Here is a 16,610-nt window from a genome sequence, read left to right on the forward strand (position 1 = left end):
TAGGTTTCTTTTTTACTGTTTTAATGTACCGGGTAGCAGTTTTAATGTACTGGGTACATACAATGCATGCATGCATGCATGAACACATGCACATACACATACACACGATATTTAGACAGTAAAATCTTTGTTTCCTGGATGAGGACCTGTCAATTTGTCCTCAGTTGAATGCGAGGGCCAATAACAAATGCCACACCAATAAATATGTTCAGAATTCCCCAACATTGTGATTGATTGTAACTGAGGTTGCTCTCTTCAGCTTGCCTCCCAAGGCAGAGAGGTAATACAAGAAAGAATAACGTCCTTGTCACTGTTGTAGACTACATTACATTCGGATTTCAGAGCACAGCTGGCAAGAAACATCTACACCACTCACAGACCCTGGTAGAACAAAAGCTTTCCAGAGTTCACCTCCCCTGAAATATGGAGACTTCAGTTGAAACAGAAATTAATTATAAAATGTAATCTAGGGAGATTTGAAATGAAACTAAAACTAAACTTTGAATAACAAGCCCAGATAAGCATTTGCACCCCACCCCATGGGGATAAGCCAAAAAAGCTAGAAAAGGATTTCTCCTGTGTCAAATGTCTCAGCACCTTGACTACAAAATTACTAAACCCATGAAAATTAGAAAAAAAATTACTTGTTAAAAGTCAAAAATAGGGCCGGCCCCGTGGCTTAGCGGTTAAGTGCGCGCGCTCCGCTGCTGGCAGCCCAGGTTCGGATCCTGGGCGCGCACCGCGGCATCGCTTCTCTGGCCATGCTGGGGCCGCGTTCCACATACAGCAACTAGAAGGATGTGCAACTATGACATACAACTATCTACTGGGGCTTTGGGGGAAAAAATAAATAAATAAAAATTATAAAGAAAAAGTCAAAAATAATATATTATTTTGGCTTATACCCTAGAAATGTATGACCTAGAATATAAATAATGGGTTCCATAATCTTAAATACTATACTAAATAATAATGAAGGGATGGAGAAACAACAGGGATCTCAATCAGGGAATGGGGAGAGAGATAACACATAGATATTGGACATCTTGGAGTAACTGATCAGCCTGGAGCCTGATTTTGATAAACACACTCTCAGCTACATCTGCTAATCCCTTGCTACTCTGACCTCTCTGTGCTCTCTGCTTCCCTCCTCCTCCTCTCTGTTTCTTTTACCTGGAGCCTTGGGTACTGACTGCCCTGGAGAGAGGAGGACAGGGAGGGAGGGAAGAAGGGAAAGAGAGGCAGAGAGACAGAAAGAGAGAGAGAGAGAATACGATACTGAGAAAATCTCATTTTTTTTACACTTAGCCAGGTCGGGTGTTATGCTTAGATCTTTTATTTCAATTGGTAGGTAATTTTTTTTCTCTGTTTTGTTTTGACAGGGATAACTTTTCAAATTAAATCCCTTTATTGAATTTTCACTCTTGGGTAGTTTCTGAAGATGCTGCCTTTGCAAAAAAGTAAAATAAAATAAATAAAATTAGAACTGATACATTTCACGCCTTGTGAAAGCTGAGCCTGAGATGACAGTCTGGCATTATCAATCTCTATGCATGCAGGGAGCACAGGAAGAATGCCCGGTGAAAGGAGACATGCAGCTCAGAGAAAGTGATGGCCTTGGGGTTTTCAGGATAGGGGGTTATGTGCATTAGATGCCACAAGCCAGAGAGCAGCATTATCCCCAAGAGCTTGAAAAGGAAAGCAATCTGGGATGCTAGCAATTCCATCCAGAGCTTTCTAAACAAGGGAGTCATGGGAAATAGACTCCAATGCTCTTTCATTAGTTTTTCATTGTGGGACTCTTACTCTAAGCGTGTTCTACAGATCAGCAGCATCGACTTCACCTGGGAGCTTGTTAGGAATGCAGACTCTTGGGCCTCTACTGGATCAGTATCCACGTTTTAACAAGATCTCTAGGTGAGTTGTATGCATGTTAAAGTCTGAGATGTAATGCTCTAAAATGTTCAGACAACTTGGTAAGTGAGGTAGGTAGCCAGCTGGTAGCCCTGACAATTGATCAACTATGCATTCATTCATTCAGTAAATATTTACTAAGTTCCATCTACATGTAGACACTTTGGCATGTTCTGGAGACACAATATTGAACAAGGGTCCTGTACTCATAGAACTTATAGACTGGTGGGGAGGAAAAGTTGTGAGCAAATAATCATATAAATGGAATGCATAATTTCAAACTGAGATGAGTACAATAAAGAGAAAGAATAGAGTTGGATGAGAGTAAACAAAATAAAAGAAACTGGTTTAGATTACGAGTTCAAAAAAGACTTCCCTAAGAAATGGATGATTTCCCTGGTTTTGATACCATTTTATGGTTATATTGGATGTTATCTTTGGGAGAATCTGGGGGAAGGGTACAGGGAAACTTTTTTTACTATTTTTTTGTAACTTTTACGTGAGTCCAAAATTATTTCAAAATTAAAAATTAAAAATACATAGAAATGGATGTTTACCCTGAGATCTGAACCATTAATTACACTGACTTGGTCGAGGAAGGGGGAAGAGAGGAGGGTATTCCAGGCAGAGGAAACAGCAGCTATCAGAGTCTTACCAAGACATAGAACCCTGTATGTTACAAGAATTGAAAGCAAGCCCATAGGCCTCCAGGCAAGGAGTGAGGAGAGGACAGAGTGAGAGGAGGCTGAGGAAATGGGCAGGCACCAGATTATGCTGGAGCTAGAAGTCAAGATGAAAACTTTGCTCTTTATCATCAGAGCAATGGGAAGTAAATCAAAGCCTTCAACAGAAGACATGATTACTTCTGCCTTAGGAAAAGATCGCTCTGGCTATTGTGTAGTAAGAACCAGAACTTGGAATCCAAGACAACATAATCAGCTCCAGGGCAATGGAAGGGTCACCACCAGACAGAGACCACTGAAGAGGTGGGCAAGAAGCTCTAAACTGTTGAGCTCATTCTGTGTCAGGCACAGTGCTGGGCATACGACATATGGCAGCCCTGCCTGAGTTTATAAAGGAGGAAGGTGATGGTCCGCTTGGACCCTGATCTGTCCCCTGCACTGATTCTGCCAAAGAATACATGCATTCCCCCAAAAGGGAAGCAAAACCTCTGGAGATGAAAAATCTCACAGTGTGTGCATAGTAATGGAGCATGTGTCATTTCTGGAGGGTTTGGATTGCAGGCTTGACTGGCTTCTTCTGGTTGTAAGCTGGTAAAGTACAGGTATCATCTGCCTTTGTGTTTAGAAGAGCTGAGGACAAGTGGACAGGCACAAGTGACCGTGATAATGAAGTTTTTGAAGTGTAAGGGATATTTTCGAAATAGGAAATGTTTCAAAAATTAGATTATCGTTCTCTGGCCCAGTGCTGGACAACCTCTAACAGCCTCATTACTCTGTGGTAACTGTGGACAGGCCATTCTCTTTCTCTCCTCTACACTAGAGACTTTTTTCTTTCCTTTCTTTTCTCCTCTCAGCCCTTTTTCTTCTATACATTTTCCCCTTTTCTTTTTCCTTTATCCCTTTCACCTGGAACACCCCATCTTAGGTCTTCTGGTACCCCCTCAACTGCTTAGGCCTTCTGGAGGATCCTCAGGACCAACGAAGGGGAAGGAAACTTACGTTGTTGTTGTTTAAATATATTACTTAAACTTTCTATGCCTCAGTTTTCTCATCTGTAAATCAGAACAACAACCGACGAGTTGTTGTGAGGACTAATTGTGATAAAATATATAAAGCGCTTAATTCTTGGTACAGGGTAAGTGCTCAGTAAATGTTAGCTGCTGCAGGAATCATTCTTATTGACTTATTTAATTTACAGAAGAAGAGACTAAGAGTTTAAGGCATAAAGAGTTTAAGTAGATTTTTCAAGGTCACACAATTAGTGAGTGGACTTTTGAGTCATTCAGGATTCTGGATCTGCAACTTACTTTCCTGTGTATCATGTACCTAAAGCCACATTCTCCACAAAGTGTAGCCCAGCTCCCTAGGGTTGTTTAGAACTACCAAAGGGCAAACAGCTGACTCAACCGACTTTCCTTCCTATAGCTTATGATGGAGACCCACAGGATGAGACTCTTTTCTTCTATGTTTTCCAAGTGCTTTGTGAATCTCCAAGTAAGACAATGAGGTCTTGTCTGGTTGATGTCTGATAAATTAAGGAAACTGGAAAAACAAAACAGCAGCAATAATACAATAACAACAAAGCACTTTAGAAATAAGGCATTTTGGAATTTTCCCATCGCCTGGAAAGAAAAACACCTTGATTGGATGAGAGTTGCTGAAAATTATTGAGACAACTCTGGGTTACCAAAGATACGAAAAGTCCTCAGGTCCAAATGACTTGGAATATTGCCACTGTGATTTCCCTTAACACAGATGCCATTTATGGCCGTGACACTAATATTACTATGAACATCATGGAAAAGTTGATTTACTTACGACCATCCACAGTTCTGGCCTCTAGATGCACAAGATCTGGTTCCTTGTTCGACCCCATTACAGACCTAAAACATGGAGAAACATGAAAAAAAAATCACCATTAATGACTTCACATGTGCCTTAGAGCGACTCAGTTGAGCCCACAGACTATTCACGTCCACAGGATTCTAAAACCACAATCCTTGGAATACATCTACTGTATTTATTTATATAGCCTGACAGTAAAATGTCCACTTCAAATAAAAACAATAATGAAACCTTTATTTGATGAAGGTTAGGCTTAACTCTGGCAAGGATATTGTGTGTTATTAGCTCAGACTCGCAAATAAGTTCTGCGCATGGCGTTATGTGTCCACTTGCAACAATCTCACTGACAGTGCATTAAACTTTCAAGGCTTATCAGGCAGAAGCCAGACAGGCTGATATAGCTGGGTGACTTGAACAGCGATTTACATAGAAAATTGATCTAACAAATATTTTCATTTGAAATTTCCAGAACCTACTACTACCCTATGAACTATGAACAAACCACGTGACCCAACCAATGTGTAGTGAGCAGTACAGCAGAGTAACAATTCTCTGTATCGTTGAACAGTGTGAGGGGAAAATGCAGGTGCACCTCTCTACGGTATGTGCCTAAAACTGCATGTGTAAGTAAAATAAACACCTATTTAAAATGCCTCAGAGGCACATATTATTCAGTGTATCTTGCAGTGAGCCATATTAAATAGAAAATAATTATTCTGTTGCAGAAATAATATGGGCAATCATATTCTATCTCTAAGACTTTTCTACAGCAAGATTAATTAAACTTGGGACCATCTATAAATTTTTTCATCAAGATTTGCAGAACTTGCATTTAATTTGTTCCATTTCTACATGGAAAATAGTCAAATGCCTCAAAACTGGTCCCTCTGCCTGCCCTGAGCCACTCAGCCCAGCCATCAAATCCATGAAAGAAAATGCAGATGTTAAAAACACTTATCACGGGGTGTGCCCAGTGGCATAGTGATTAAGTTCACGCTCTCTGCTTTGACGGCCTGGGGATTGCAGGTTCGTATCCTGGGTGTGGACCTATGCACCACTTATCAAGCCATGATGTGGCAGGTGTCCTACATATAACGTAGAGGAAAATGGGCATAGATGTTAGCCCAGGGCCAATCTTCCCCAGCAAAAAGAGGAGGATTGGCAACAGACATTAGCTCAGGGCTAACTTTCCTCACAAAACAAACAAACAAACAAAAATCCACTCATCACTTTCAGGACTCAGTGTGGTACCCAAGACCCTATGCTGATGGGTCCCATTTTGCTTTTTCTGCCCCATCTCCTGCCACACTGAAAGATTTGCCATTCCCTGAAAGTGCCCCATTCATTTCCTCAGCCCTCCGTAAGCCTCTGTTTCTGTTTTCAGCTTGAAATGCTCTTCTCCAGCTCTACTTAATTTTCTTTGACTCTTATTTTAAGATACAACTGAAAAGTCACATCCTCCATTAAATATTTCCCAGTTATACCAAGAAAATGATTCTCCTCCTACCAACAAATAATTCTTAATATAAATCCTGTAACAGTTTGTTATAAATAATTATTTTTGTGTCTTTCCCCATGTAAAAGCAGCCACTCCCCCAACATGTGTGTGGGTGCACATGCACCCACACACATACACACACAGACACACACAACAAACTGAGAGCTACTGGAGGAGCTTTATTTTTTTTATATATACATATACTTTTTTACATTTCATTTATATTTATACTTATATAAATTATTTATACATATATATATATTGCCCCTAAGCTATAATAGATAGTGAAATGTTGAAGGAAGGAAGGAAGGAAGAGAGGAAGGAAGGAAGGAAGGAAGGAAGGGCATAACCGTCTGTCAACTCTTTGAAATATATAAATTAATCATTGTCTTAAGGGCATCCCCAGAACTCTTCTTATTTAAACTCACTTTCCCAGCTTAAAGAGGGTAGCCTAGCTAAATTAGTCTCTCTTCATCTTAAGAAAAGAAGTCTCCTTAAGTCCCTATTATCACTGTCAGTAAGTTTTCTCTGACTGATACATGGCCTGAAACTCAGAGTCTATGCTTGAAACATTAAACCCTGCTTTCTTCTTCTCCCAGGAGCAGAAATGTCCTAATAAAGCTTTTATAATTTCCCCCAAAGAGACAGGGGACGTGCACTTGGACATTTCACCTGACTGGAATCTGAAATCAGGCAGATGGTGACACTTTCACCATCATTTCAGCTAAGTACTGTAGCAACTGCTTGTCCAGGGATGGCTGTCCACTTCCCACACTGACGCGTTGATTGGATCCACAGGTGACCTCTTCCGACAAGGCCACAGTCATGAGCATTAAAAAAGAAAACAAGCTTCCTGACAACCCTCAAACTAGAAAACTCAGCGGTTAACTGGTTTTTGCAAATTATTACTGGGTAGTTACATGTTGTTCATCTCTCACCTTGCCTGCTGTGAGTTTCTTCCCTGAAATGATGAGCACCTACTACTTGCAGGAGAAGGCTAGCATCCCAGAAACACAATGTTGAAGCTAGCCTGCAAACCCATCTGCTTGGCTTAGGCTTAGTGTCAACAGGAGGCAAAATAATTACCCTCCATCCAGTTGCATCTTTCCATGTGCTCATCGTCCTAAATCAATACCAGCAAAGGCAGGAGCTATTGTTTCAACTGACATTTCCCTCTTATCAACTAACGAAAAGAGCCAGAGACAAAACAGTCCTTTATTTCTCCAAAGTCTACTGTGGCTAATCAACTCCCTTACCCTGCCTAAAGTTTTTTCCATCTACAGTAAAACAACTGAAACAACAACAAAATAAAACTTTAAAGTCAAACCACAGTGTTTGCAACCATTTTTATTTGCTGATGTGCTCACCCCTTTTCCTAGTGGTCCAGGAGTACCTCTAGATCTGCAGGCACAGATTATAAAGAACTATTGCTGCTTTTACTTTGTGGCACTGGTGAATTCTCAAGAGCTGAAGCCAAACAATGCTAAACGTCTGCAGAGGTGCTGGCTTTAACGGTCCTGTCATTGACCAGACACCGTGAAGAATCACACTGCTGCAGCTCACCCACAAAGTATCATTCTCTAGCCCATTTATACATTGTAGTCGGAACTGTGGAGTCTGGTGGTTTTCTGTGTTTCAAGACAAAGTGTTGTGCCTGATGATGATGATGATGATAGGTGGTTGTCAGGGGCTGGGGGGAGTGGGAAATGAGAAGAGGATGGTAAAAGGGTATAAACTTTCAGTTATAAGATGAATAAAGTCTGAGTATCTAACGTATAGCATGGTGATTATAGTTGATAACACTCTTTTGTATAATTGCAATTCGCTAAGAGAGGAGAACTAAGTGTTCTCACATAGACAGAAAAGCAAATATGTGAAGTGATGGATGAGTTAACTCGACTGTGGAAATCCTTTCACAACGTATGTTTATCAAATCGTCATGATGTATACTTTAAATATATTACAATTCTATTTGTCAATTATACCTCAATAAAGCTCAAAAAATAACAATAATCAGAAAAACCCAGCATAAACACAAAATTTAATCCAAAATATCCTCTTGATGATCTTCTTTTCAGAGTGAGATCTCAAGAATGACTTCAAGTATCCCTATTCAATCATGTTAGTAAGCCTGACTTCTGGTACTAAGCACAAACGGTTGGGCACTTTTGCTTTATGCTTCTAAATTGCCCTGTACACACCCCTGTCACGGTTCAGAATGGTCTGCTGGACCTCTTTGCACAAGTGCCTCTTTTACTTCACTGAGCCCCCAAAAGGCAGGTGCTCTGTTTTTCATCACTGAATTCTCTGTGCTTACCAGAGCAGAGAGAAGAATGTTTCCTCAGTAAATTTATAGAGAACATTTTTACACTGATCATTATTTACTATAATATCCAATATATTGGGTCATTCAATTCCGGGTCTCAGAAAGAACCTCTCTATGAATATGAGATAAAAAATTTTGGTTTAGGATCCTTTAGTTATATAAAAAGGTAATAGGTGGTTGTATCTTGTATATCTTTATATTGCCTTTATGTCTAATTGGGAAAATGAATTCCCTTCTTAAATTTAATTTCAAGGAAGGGAAGGGAAGTCTTCACGACTTTGCACACACAGTCATGCACTGCATAATGACATTTTGGTCAACAACGGACCACATATATGACAGTGGTCCCATAAGATTAGTACCATATAGCCTAGGTGTGTAGTAGGCTATACCGTCTAGCTTTGTGTAAGTACACTCAATGATATTCACACAATGACTAAATCGCCTAACAACGTGTTTCTCAGAACGTATCCTCATTGTTAAGTGACACATGACTGTACTGGTGTTTCTGCCTGGAATTCCCTTTTACTCTTCTTCTGCCTTCTTAACTCTTATGGTCTGTGGCTCAGCCAAAGATGACTGAAGTTGAAAATAGGCTTCCCAGTGGGGGTGCCACTTAAGTTGGTTATACCTTCTGAGACTTCCAGAACCATGCACATACTTTTGCATAGCACAAATTAGGCCATGTTTCAATTGGTGACTCATTTATCTATCCCTTGCATTGACAGACAAGCTCAGCCTTTCTGTATTTCCATGCCAAGTACCATGCGTGTCATGTATAGATATTCAATAAATGTTTACTGAACACTTTTGGATAAAAGAGACGAGCACGATCAGCCACATTAGCATTTATCAATTTATCTGGATGGATGACATTTGGCAAGTTACTTAATATCTCTGTGCTTTAATTTTTTTAATGTATAAAATGAGGCTAAAATAAGTTTTCCTAGAATATACATCTTAAAGCACCTAGCAGATTCCTGGCACAAAGAAAGGGCTCAGAAAGGCAGCTGATTTCTTTCTTCTCTTCTTTCCCTTTCTTATTTCAGGATATAGGCAGGAAATATTAATACTCATCTGAAATTAAAATTAATGTTGGTAATAAAAGCTTCTTGGGATATCATGGGTACCGCGTTAGCAGAAATGATTTATCATTATAAATCAATAGACAAAAGAAAGAATCAATCACCTAGAGATCAACTATATGAATAAATGAAGTCACTTATTTATTGAGTGAAACATTCCAATACCCTATTATTTGATAAGGGCTACAGATTCCCTGTCCTTATGAGCTTTAGGGCCAGAGAAGAGACAGTAATCCAATGACATAAGGGTTCTATATTCAAGGTGCTATTTGAAGGAATGGAAGGAATGCCCTTTCACTTGCAGATAGAGACCTAGGGGAGCAGGAAGGTACAGGAAGCCTTTAGAGTAAATGGGTTGTGGGAGATCAAGATTTGGCCACCCTGAAAAGTATCTCTTTACCTTGATTGTTTTCTCTGACGGACATTTGACCTCTCTCACTAACTGCCTAAAGAATTTGACATAGAAGATCTGTTCCAGGAAGGAGTTACTATCTGATGGCTGTAATATAATGTAAAATAGATGTTACAATAGGAAAGGCACCAACAAGCCCATCTTATCAAAAATTCTGTCTCTCTGGCCACATTCTCTATAGATGGCCCTGCAAGGAGTTGCCAGACAAACATTTACATTTATAAGGGAAATCTCCATTTGTAAACGTATCACCCTCTCTATATTGGGAAGAGAGGGGATGACCTCATTTCTAGAAACTTATCAGTGTGGAAGGTGAGGCCTTAAATCTGCATAATAACCTTACTCTTTTTTACTGTGCTTTAGTGGTAATCTCCTGTAACTGACTCCCTCCACCCCCAACATCCTCCTTTGTCTTTAGCTGAAGATGGTATTTAAGACGAGAATCTCTGCTATTGTGTTGAGAAACACAGTGTCCCTGGTTTCTCCCATGTATACATGTTATTAAACTTGGTATTATTTTCTCCTGCTAACCTGTCCTGTTAATTATTTGGCCAGCCATAAGAACCTTAAGGGAAAGGGCAGAGGGGGATTCTCCCTCTTCCCTCACAGGGTTGAATCTTCAAGAATATGCAATATGATCAATGGATAGAGGGGTTGGAAGAGCATTCTATTTAGAGATAAATATCAGGTAAAAAGGCCCTAGATCAGGGAGAGGATGATCCATATAGGCTTCTACTAGCAAGTCAACAGGGTAGATCTAATATTTCAGAGTAGAGCAGTTCAAGAAAAAGTGAAGAGTTAGGCAGAGATGCAACTGAAGCACCATGTGCATCATGCTAAATTTTTGTATTTGATTCTAAAAGCCCTGGGATGCCATTGAAGAAAGTTAAGTGTGTAAGTTTATAAATAGCTAAAAAAAAGAACTTCTGTCCTCATCTATCTATGTGTAGGCCTCCCTGTCCAAGGAAAGTCTAAGGTGAAGGCCCTCAGGCCCCGCTAGATCCAGCTCTGCTGACGAAAACAAGATAAGCCAGCCTCAAGCATCTTTGCTTCCTTAGGTCGGTGTTCACACTTAGGAGCCATTTTGCAATACAATCTAAGGATTACCAAAGTCAAGAATGCAAATAAAACAATCACTCCCTGATATAGTTCACTGTGATGTTAGCAGGGCAATAGCAGCCTTCTGAAATACAATCAACGAAATGCAGCCTTTGTGGACATTTTCTACAGAGCAACTCAGAAATGTCACTAGTTCATCATTCTCCTGGCATTTTGTTTGAGTTCATACCAGTTTAATATAGTGCTCAATAAAGGCTGCAGAGCCACAGAATGTCCTGATGTAGATAACCGCAGAGTGAGTATTAAAAAATAAACACCGTGAAGGGATGGCACCTATTTATTCAGATTTAGATTTGCAGCTAATGGCACAGGGAAGAATGAGGAGGGATCTGCAGAGGAGCAGAGGCTGGGGAGTTGGAGATATCTGCTTTCCTCCTTTTTGTTTTAGATGGAGCATTCCCGTTCCCGCAGGCTCTCTCCATACTCAAAGCCCATAGAAGCACGTGGTCCTGTCTGCTCCAGAGAGAAGAAACAAAATGCAGGCAGCTATCAGTGGCTCGATACTCTGATTTCCTCTTCTGGAGTCAAGAGTTTCCCAAGCACCTGTCACCACAGTCAGGCTCTCAAGACAAACATCATCAGGAGAGTCCTGGCTGATGTCACAACTTTTATTCTTGAACAAAGAAGCTCAGCCTGATGTCTCATCTCCTGCCCATCTGGGGGAAATGAGCTAGAAAAAATAAAAAGCAGCCTGAAGGTGTCATTTTAACCTCTCCCTTAAGCCTAAGAAACATGCTTGCTTGCTTTCTTCTTGGCCCCATACTATTATGCTGGTTTCCCAGAACCAAAGGTAGCTACTACAAATAAATAAAAAGACAGACAGACAAATAAAAATAATGCTTACTTTCTTGAATGCACAATGGCTACCGAGAATCAGCGTGGCCAACATCCATGAGCCAGCATGGCCAAACTCATCAAATTCTGCATTTGGTCATCCTTACTCCCCAAGCCAGAAGCCTGACTGCTTAGTTATATGACATCTGCAACAAAGTGTATGAAAGAGAGAGAGAATGTGAGTGTGTGTGTGTGTGCGTGTGTGTGTGCGAGTGTGTGTAGGAGAGCAAGGGGAGGAATGCCATGTCTGACGCAGAAAGAAGGAATTCAGAAGGCTCAGGAGGGTCCTGAGAGGTGAGGATGTTTGTTGCACAAAGTGTTTGGTGGAAATAAAGCTGAAAGTTTAATGAGCAATGCTTGGAAACAAGCTACACGTCTCTCTAGACATCAGAATGACCAGGTCTAAATTGGTCCAGACCAAAACCATGCTGCCGCAGTGCACACCTCCCCTTCTTCACTTTCCCCTTCTGTAATGTCATGATTTTGCTTCTTACACCATGGATGGCATTTGCTGTTTCCTGCTTATTTCCCTACTTTGTGGCCCCTCCCCATCTCTGTCCTTATTGTTTCTTGAATACAGATGAGGGGATCCAGAGAGACACCAGGGAACATGACCAGATCCCCAAGCAGAAATCATAGTGCCAATGAGACACAGAGAAATATATTTAAAATGATCAAAGAGTTTAGGATTGAGGTAAAGAGGAACTCACAATATTTTTTTAATAAGGTTTCTTTTTATCTTTTCAAATTTTAGTGGTATCATACCCTATGTATTTTCAGCAACTTGTTAATTTTCCTCAATAATATATCTTAGAGACGTTCCATGCCAGAACATAAAATTAATGAGATAAATCTCCAACTACTTTGTTGCAATCTATTAAATGAAAATACCCAATTTATCTAGCTATTGTCTATTGATAACTCAAAGCAAAAATGTATATAAATGGAAAAAATGCTACTGGAAATATACATTCAAAATTCATAATGGTAGCCACCTCTGGGAGGTTTTGGAATTGGGGGTGATAGTCAAAGGAATCATTCTCCTTATTAGTAATTTTAAAAATTTTTATAAGGAAGATGTCTTTATGCATTACTCAATATTAATAAATCTGTACTACTAATAAAAACAAGAAAATTTCTTCAATCTGGAAAACAAAGTCTAAGGGGTAATCAATCAATACACTGATGTAATCAATGTGTTCAAATCACAAAGGAATAGAGAGAAGGGATGAATGAAGTTTGTATGGGGAAGAGATCTGGAATTATCTCAAATCTCAGAATACCAGCAACTCTGACACCATCTTACTAAGAGTGCTTAGGAAGGCCACAGCGGTGAAAGAGTTGTGAGGGGGAAAACAATGCTAGGACACCAGGAGGTATCTGTGTTGATCTTAAATTCAGAATGAGAGGAGGAAGGTGTGGAGGTCTTGCTTGGGACTGGAGGGGCCCCATATTAACAGAAGACGAGGAGACGAGAAAACCTCTCATTCCTGTTTCTTCCCATTTCTGTTAAGGACAAAGAACTTCAGACTAGAAGGTAAAGGAATTGAAACCTGAACGTTTTGCTGCTGGAGACAATCAGACCCAGAGAAATTATATTCCATAAGAGAATTCCAAGGACAGCAATATCCATATTTTTTGTTTGAACACATCAAGCAAGGAAAAAAAATGAGCACACAGTACATGATGCTGTTAGTAATAAGCTGTGGCAATGCATGAGTATTTATATATTAACTTTAGAAAATATACACAAAATAGAAACTAAAACAGCAAAAAAACCTGAGAAATTCTAATATCTTCTCCCCACATCTCAATGAATCAGCTGTATGTCCCTGGGGTGATGTTGGAGGTGACTCATCACGGAGCCTATTGCTCTGGAATGAGGAATCCGGGGGTATCCTTAACACTTAAAACCTAGTAGGGCAGACAGTGGATCCTCAACTAAAAATTTTTGATTAATGAATGAATTCAACAAATATTTACTGAATACTGATGAGTGCCAGTGGTAGCTTCAGGTGCTGAGGGTTTGGCAGTGGATAAAACAGAGGAAAATCCCTGCACCTCATGAAGCTTACATTCCAATAGAGAAGGCAAGGAGCGTATAAATATCAATGTATAATATATCAGGTGGTGATAACATTTCTTGAAAGTTGTGTAGGAAAAAAAATATATATATAAACTATAAGGGGCTTTAACTACATCAAAAAAACTGTTATATGGTATTGATCAATGGCTGGTGTCCATCTGTTAAGTGTGGGATTGATGTCATATAGGGCTTGTGACATCCTGCTCATCGATTGTCCTGCTCATCGATTGTCAACAACTTGGATAAGGATACATATTGTGTGCCTAGAAAATTCACACATGACACAAATTCAGGAAAAATAATGACAAGGTAAAAGAAAGGCAGTGTTAGCTCTGAAAGCAATTTACCTGCCTAAGGGCATACCGCTAACAAATGACAGAATCAGATTGGAACCCAGGCTTTCTAATTTCTCTACAGCTCCATGTACCATCTGTAAAAATGTTGATAATAATAATACTTAATAACAAGACTGTGGTGAAGAGTTAAAGAAAGAGTGTGCACAGCTACCACCAGGGTCAAAAATATGAATTAAGAGACCCTTTAGAGATGGAAAGTCTGTTAGAGATTAATCAATCCAAACCCCTCATGTCACAATTAAGGAAACCAAGGCTTCAGGAGAGCAAATAGCTTGTCCAAGGTCACACCACTCAGACAGTGTCAAGGTTGCAACTACTAACCTGGGTTCTTCACTCACTCCAGTGATCCTTCTCACGAAAAACACAAAACTCCTTTTCTTTTTACCCCTTTGTATCTCAGGAAAAACAGTGTTAACTCAGAAGGTAATGTGTGTGTCTTACACTGTGAGGATAAAGAGAAATAATGGGGATACTTCAGACATTTTGACTTCCTGCAAGGATTATATGTTGCTTTGGTCTGAAGGTTTTTGTCTCCCTAAAATTCATATGTTTAAACCTAACCTCCAAAGTGATGGTATTAAAAGGTGGGGCCTTTGGAAGGTAATTAGATCAGGAGGATGCAACTCTCATGAATGGGATTAGCGCCCTTATAAAATAGGCCAGAGAGAGCTCCCTTGCCCCTTCTGCCATGTGAGGACACAGCGAGAAGGTAGCTGTCTGCAACCCAGAAGAGGACCTTCATCAGAACCCTACTATGCTGCCACCCTGATCTTTGACTTTCAGCCTCCAGAATTGTAAGAGATAAATTTGTGTTGTTTATAAGCCATCCAGTCTGTGGTATTTTGTCACAGCAGTGTGAAGAGACTAAGACATGTGTATTGGGGATTAGGGTACCATAGGGCTAGGCATATTGCAGAGGGTTCCATGTCCTAGAGATTGGAAACAGACTAGATATTAAGTTTAATTTAGACCCTCAAGTATCAGGGCTTCTAAGTTGGAAGGTGACTTCTCTGTAGTTACTTGCAAAATGACTAGCAAATTCTGACCCTTCTCAGAAACAATGTCAGTCTCTGCACTGAACTTCCAGGTCCCCGGCCCTCACATAAGGCTGGTTTAACCATCCTTGAATAGTTCCTCCATACTTTTTCAGCCTATTATGACACAAAAACATTCTCTTGCTTTATTGCTGGGTATTGGTACTTCTGAAAAAATACCCGAAGATGCTATTACCCACAAGCCCCTCAATGGAGAAGGGAAAGTGATCCAGTCAGTGAAGCGTGGAGGGGAGCAGGGATAGAACTGGGTTAGATATAGGAGGAAATTAGATTCATCTTCACAGCAGACACAAAAATTCCTGGGGTGTCAAATGGCAGCTATTCTCCTCAGGACTTTGCTTATTTACAAAGAATTTCTGGAGTTCTGAGTATAACGTGTGAAGGGATTTGAAACTGGGCAAACGTAGAGATAATATCCTGTGAAAATACTTTGAAGGCTATGCCAATTTGTCTTTGAACTCATATTAACTGTCTGGCAAAGGAAACCAAGTGATGATGGAAAATGTAAAACACACCTTTTAATTTACCTTAAAAAATGGGCACTCTATTATGGATGCAAATTCCTAAAGTTAGAGTTGAAAAGATCTCAGTGTGATAGAAAGAGGAGAGAGGAGAAGAGAAGAGGGAGGGTGAGAAAGGGGAAATTAGGAAGGAGGGTAGGGACGGGAGAGGAGAGGAGAGGTGGATGAAGGAGCGAAAGAGGAGATGGGAAAGAGAAGATAGGGCGAAAAAGAGAAGTAGAAGAAAGGGCTGGAGACACGATGAGGATGACAAAAAGAGGGAGGAGGAGGAGGAGAGAAGAGAGTCCATTCTCTGTGACTATTCTGCAGTGGTCACAGTGCCTTCCTGTTGGTTGTCTCCCACCAACACCACCCCCCCCATTGGGAAATATGCTTGACTGCTTTATTATTATTATAATTGGTATAATTTATTTAAATAACACAACATTTGTTTAAAAAAATCTAATTGTAAAAGTAATATGTGTTCATTTAAAATATAATGGAAAGTGTACCAAAGTATAAAAAGGAAAATAAAACATTCACACAATCCTTCCATCTAGAAATAACCACCTTTAACATTTTGTTGTTGGTCCTTCAGTACTTTTTCTGTTTGTGTAGGCACTCCTTTTTTCTTTAAACAACTTTTGCATCATTCCATTAATAGAACAGAGCATAACATACTATAATGTTGGGATGCACTGTTTTGCCAGCTGTACAATATTCTATAATTCACTTAACTAATATTCTGACCATGGAGTATTGGTAGTGTCTATACACATTACTGCACTGATTATCTTTGTAGGTAAATATTTCTACATCTCTCTGATCTCTTGGTTTTTCAACAGGGAGAATTATTAAAAGAATCATTAAAAGAATTTCACTGGCTCAAAGTGAATG

General features: G+C 39.9%; 1 protein-coding gene across 3 annotated transcripts in view; it reads right to left on the reverse strand.

Annotated features, from left to right (window-relative positions):
• The window catches only part of SORCS1 (sortilin related VPS10 domain containing receptor 1), a 477,606-nt gene that overhangs the window by 133,009 nt on the left and 327,987 nt on the right, over positions 1-16,610 (reverse strand). For all 3 annotated transcript variants that reach the window (XM_058543953.1, XM_058543955.1, XM_058543954.1), the window contains exon 6: positions 4,416-4,480. In XM_058543953.1, the coding sequence (XP_058399936.1) occupies positions 4,416-4,480 (65 nt within the window). The remainder of the gene's footprint in view (positions 1-4,415; positions 4,481-16,610) is intronic.

The sequence above is a fragment of the Diceros bicornis genome, chromosome 6 (assembly GCF_020826845.1).
Source record: "Diceros bicornis minor isolate mBicDic1 chromosome 6, mDicBic1.mat.cur, whole genome shotgun sequence".
Classification (NCBI taxonomy): Eukaryota; Metazoa; Chordata; class Mammalia; order Perissodactyla; family Rhinocerotidae; genus Diceros; species Diceros bicornis.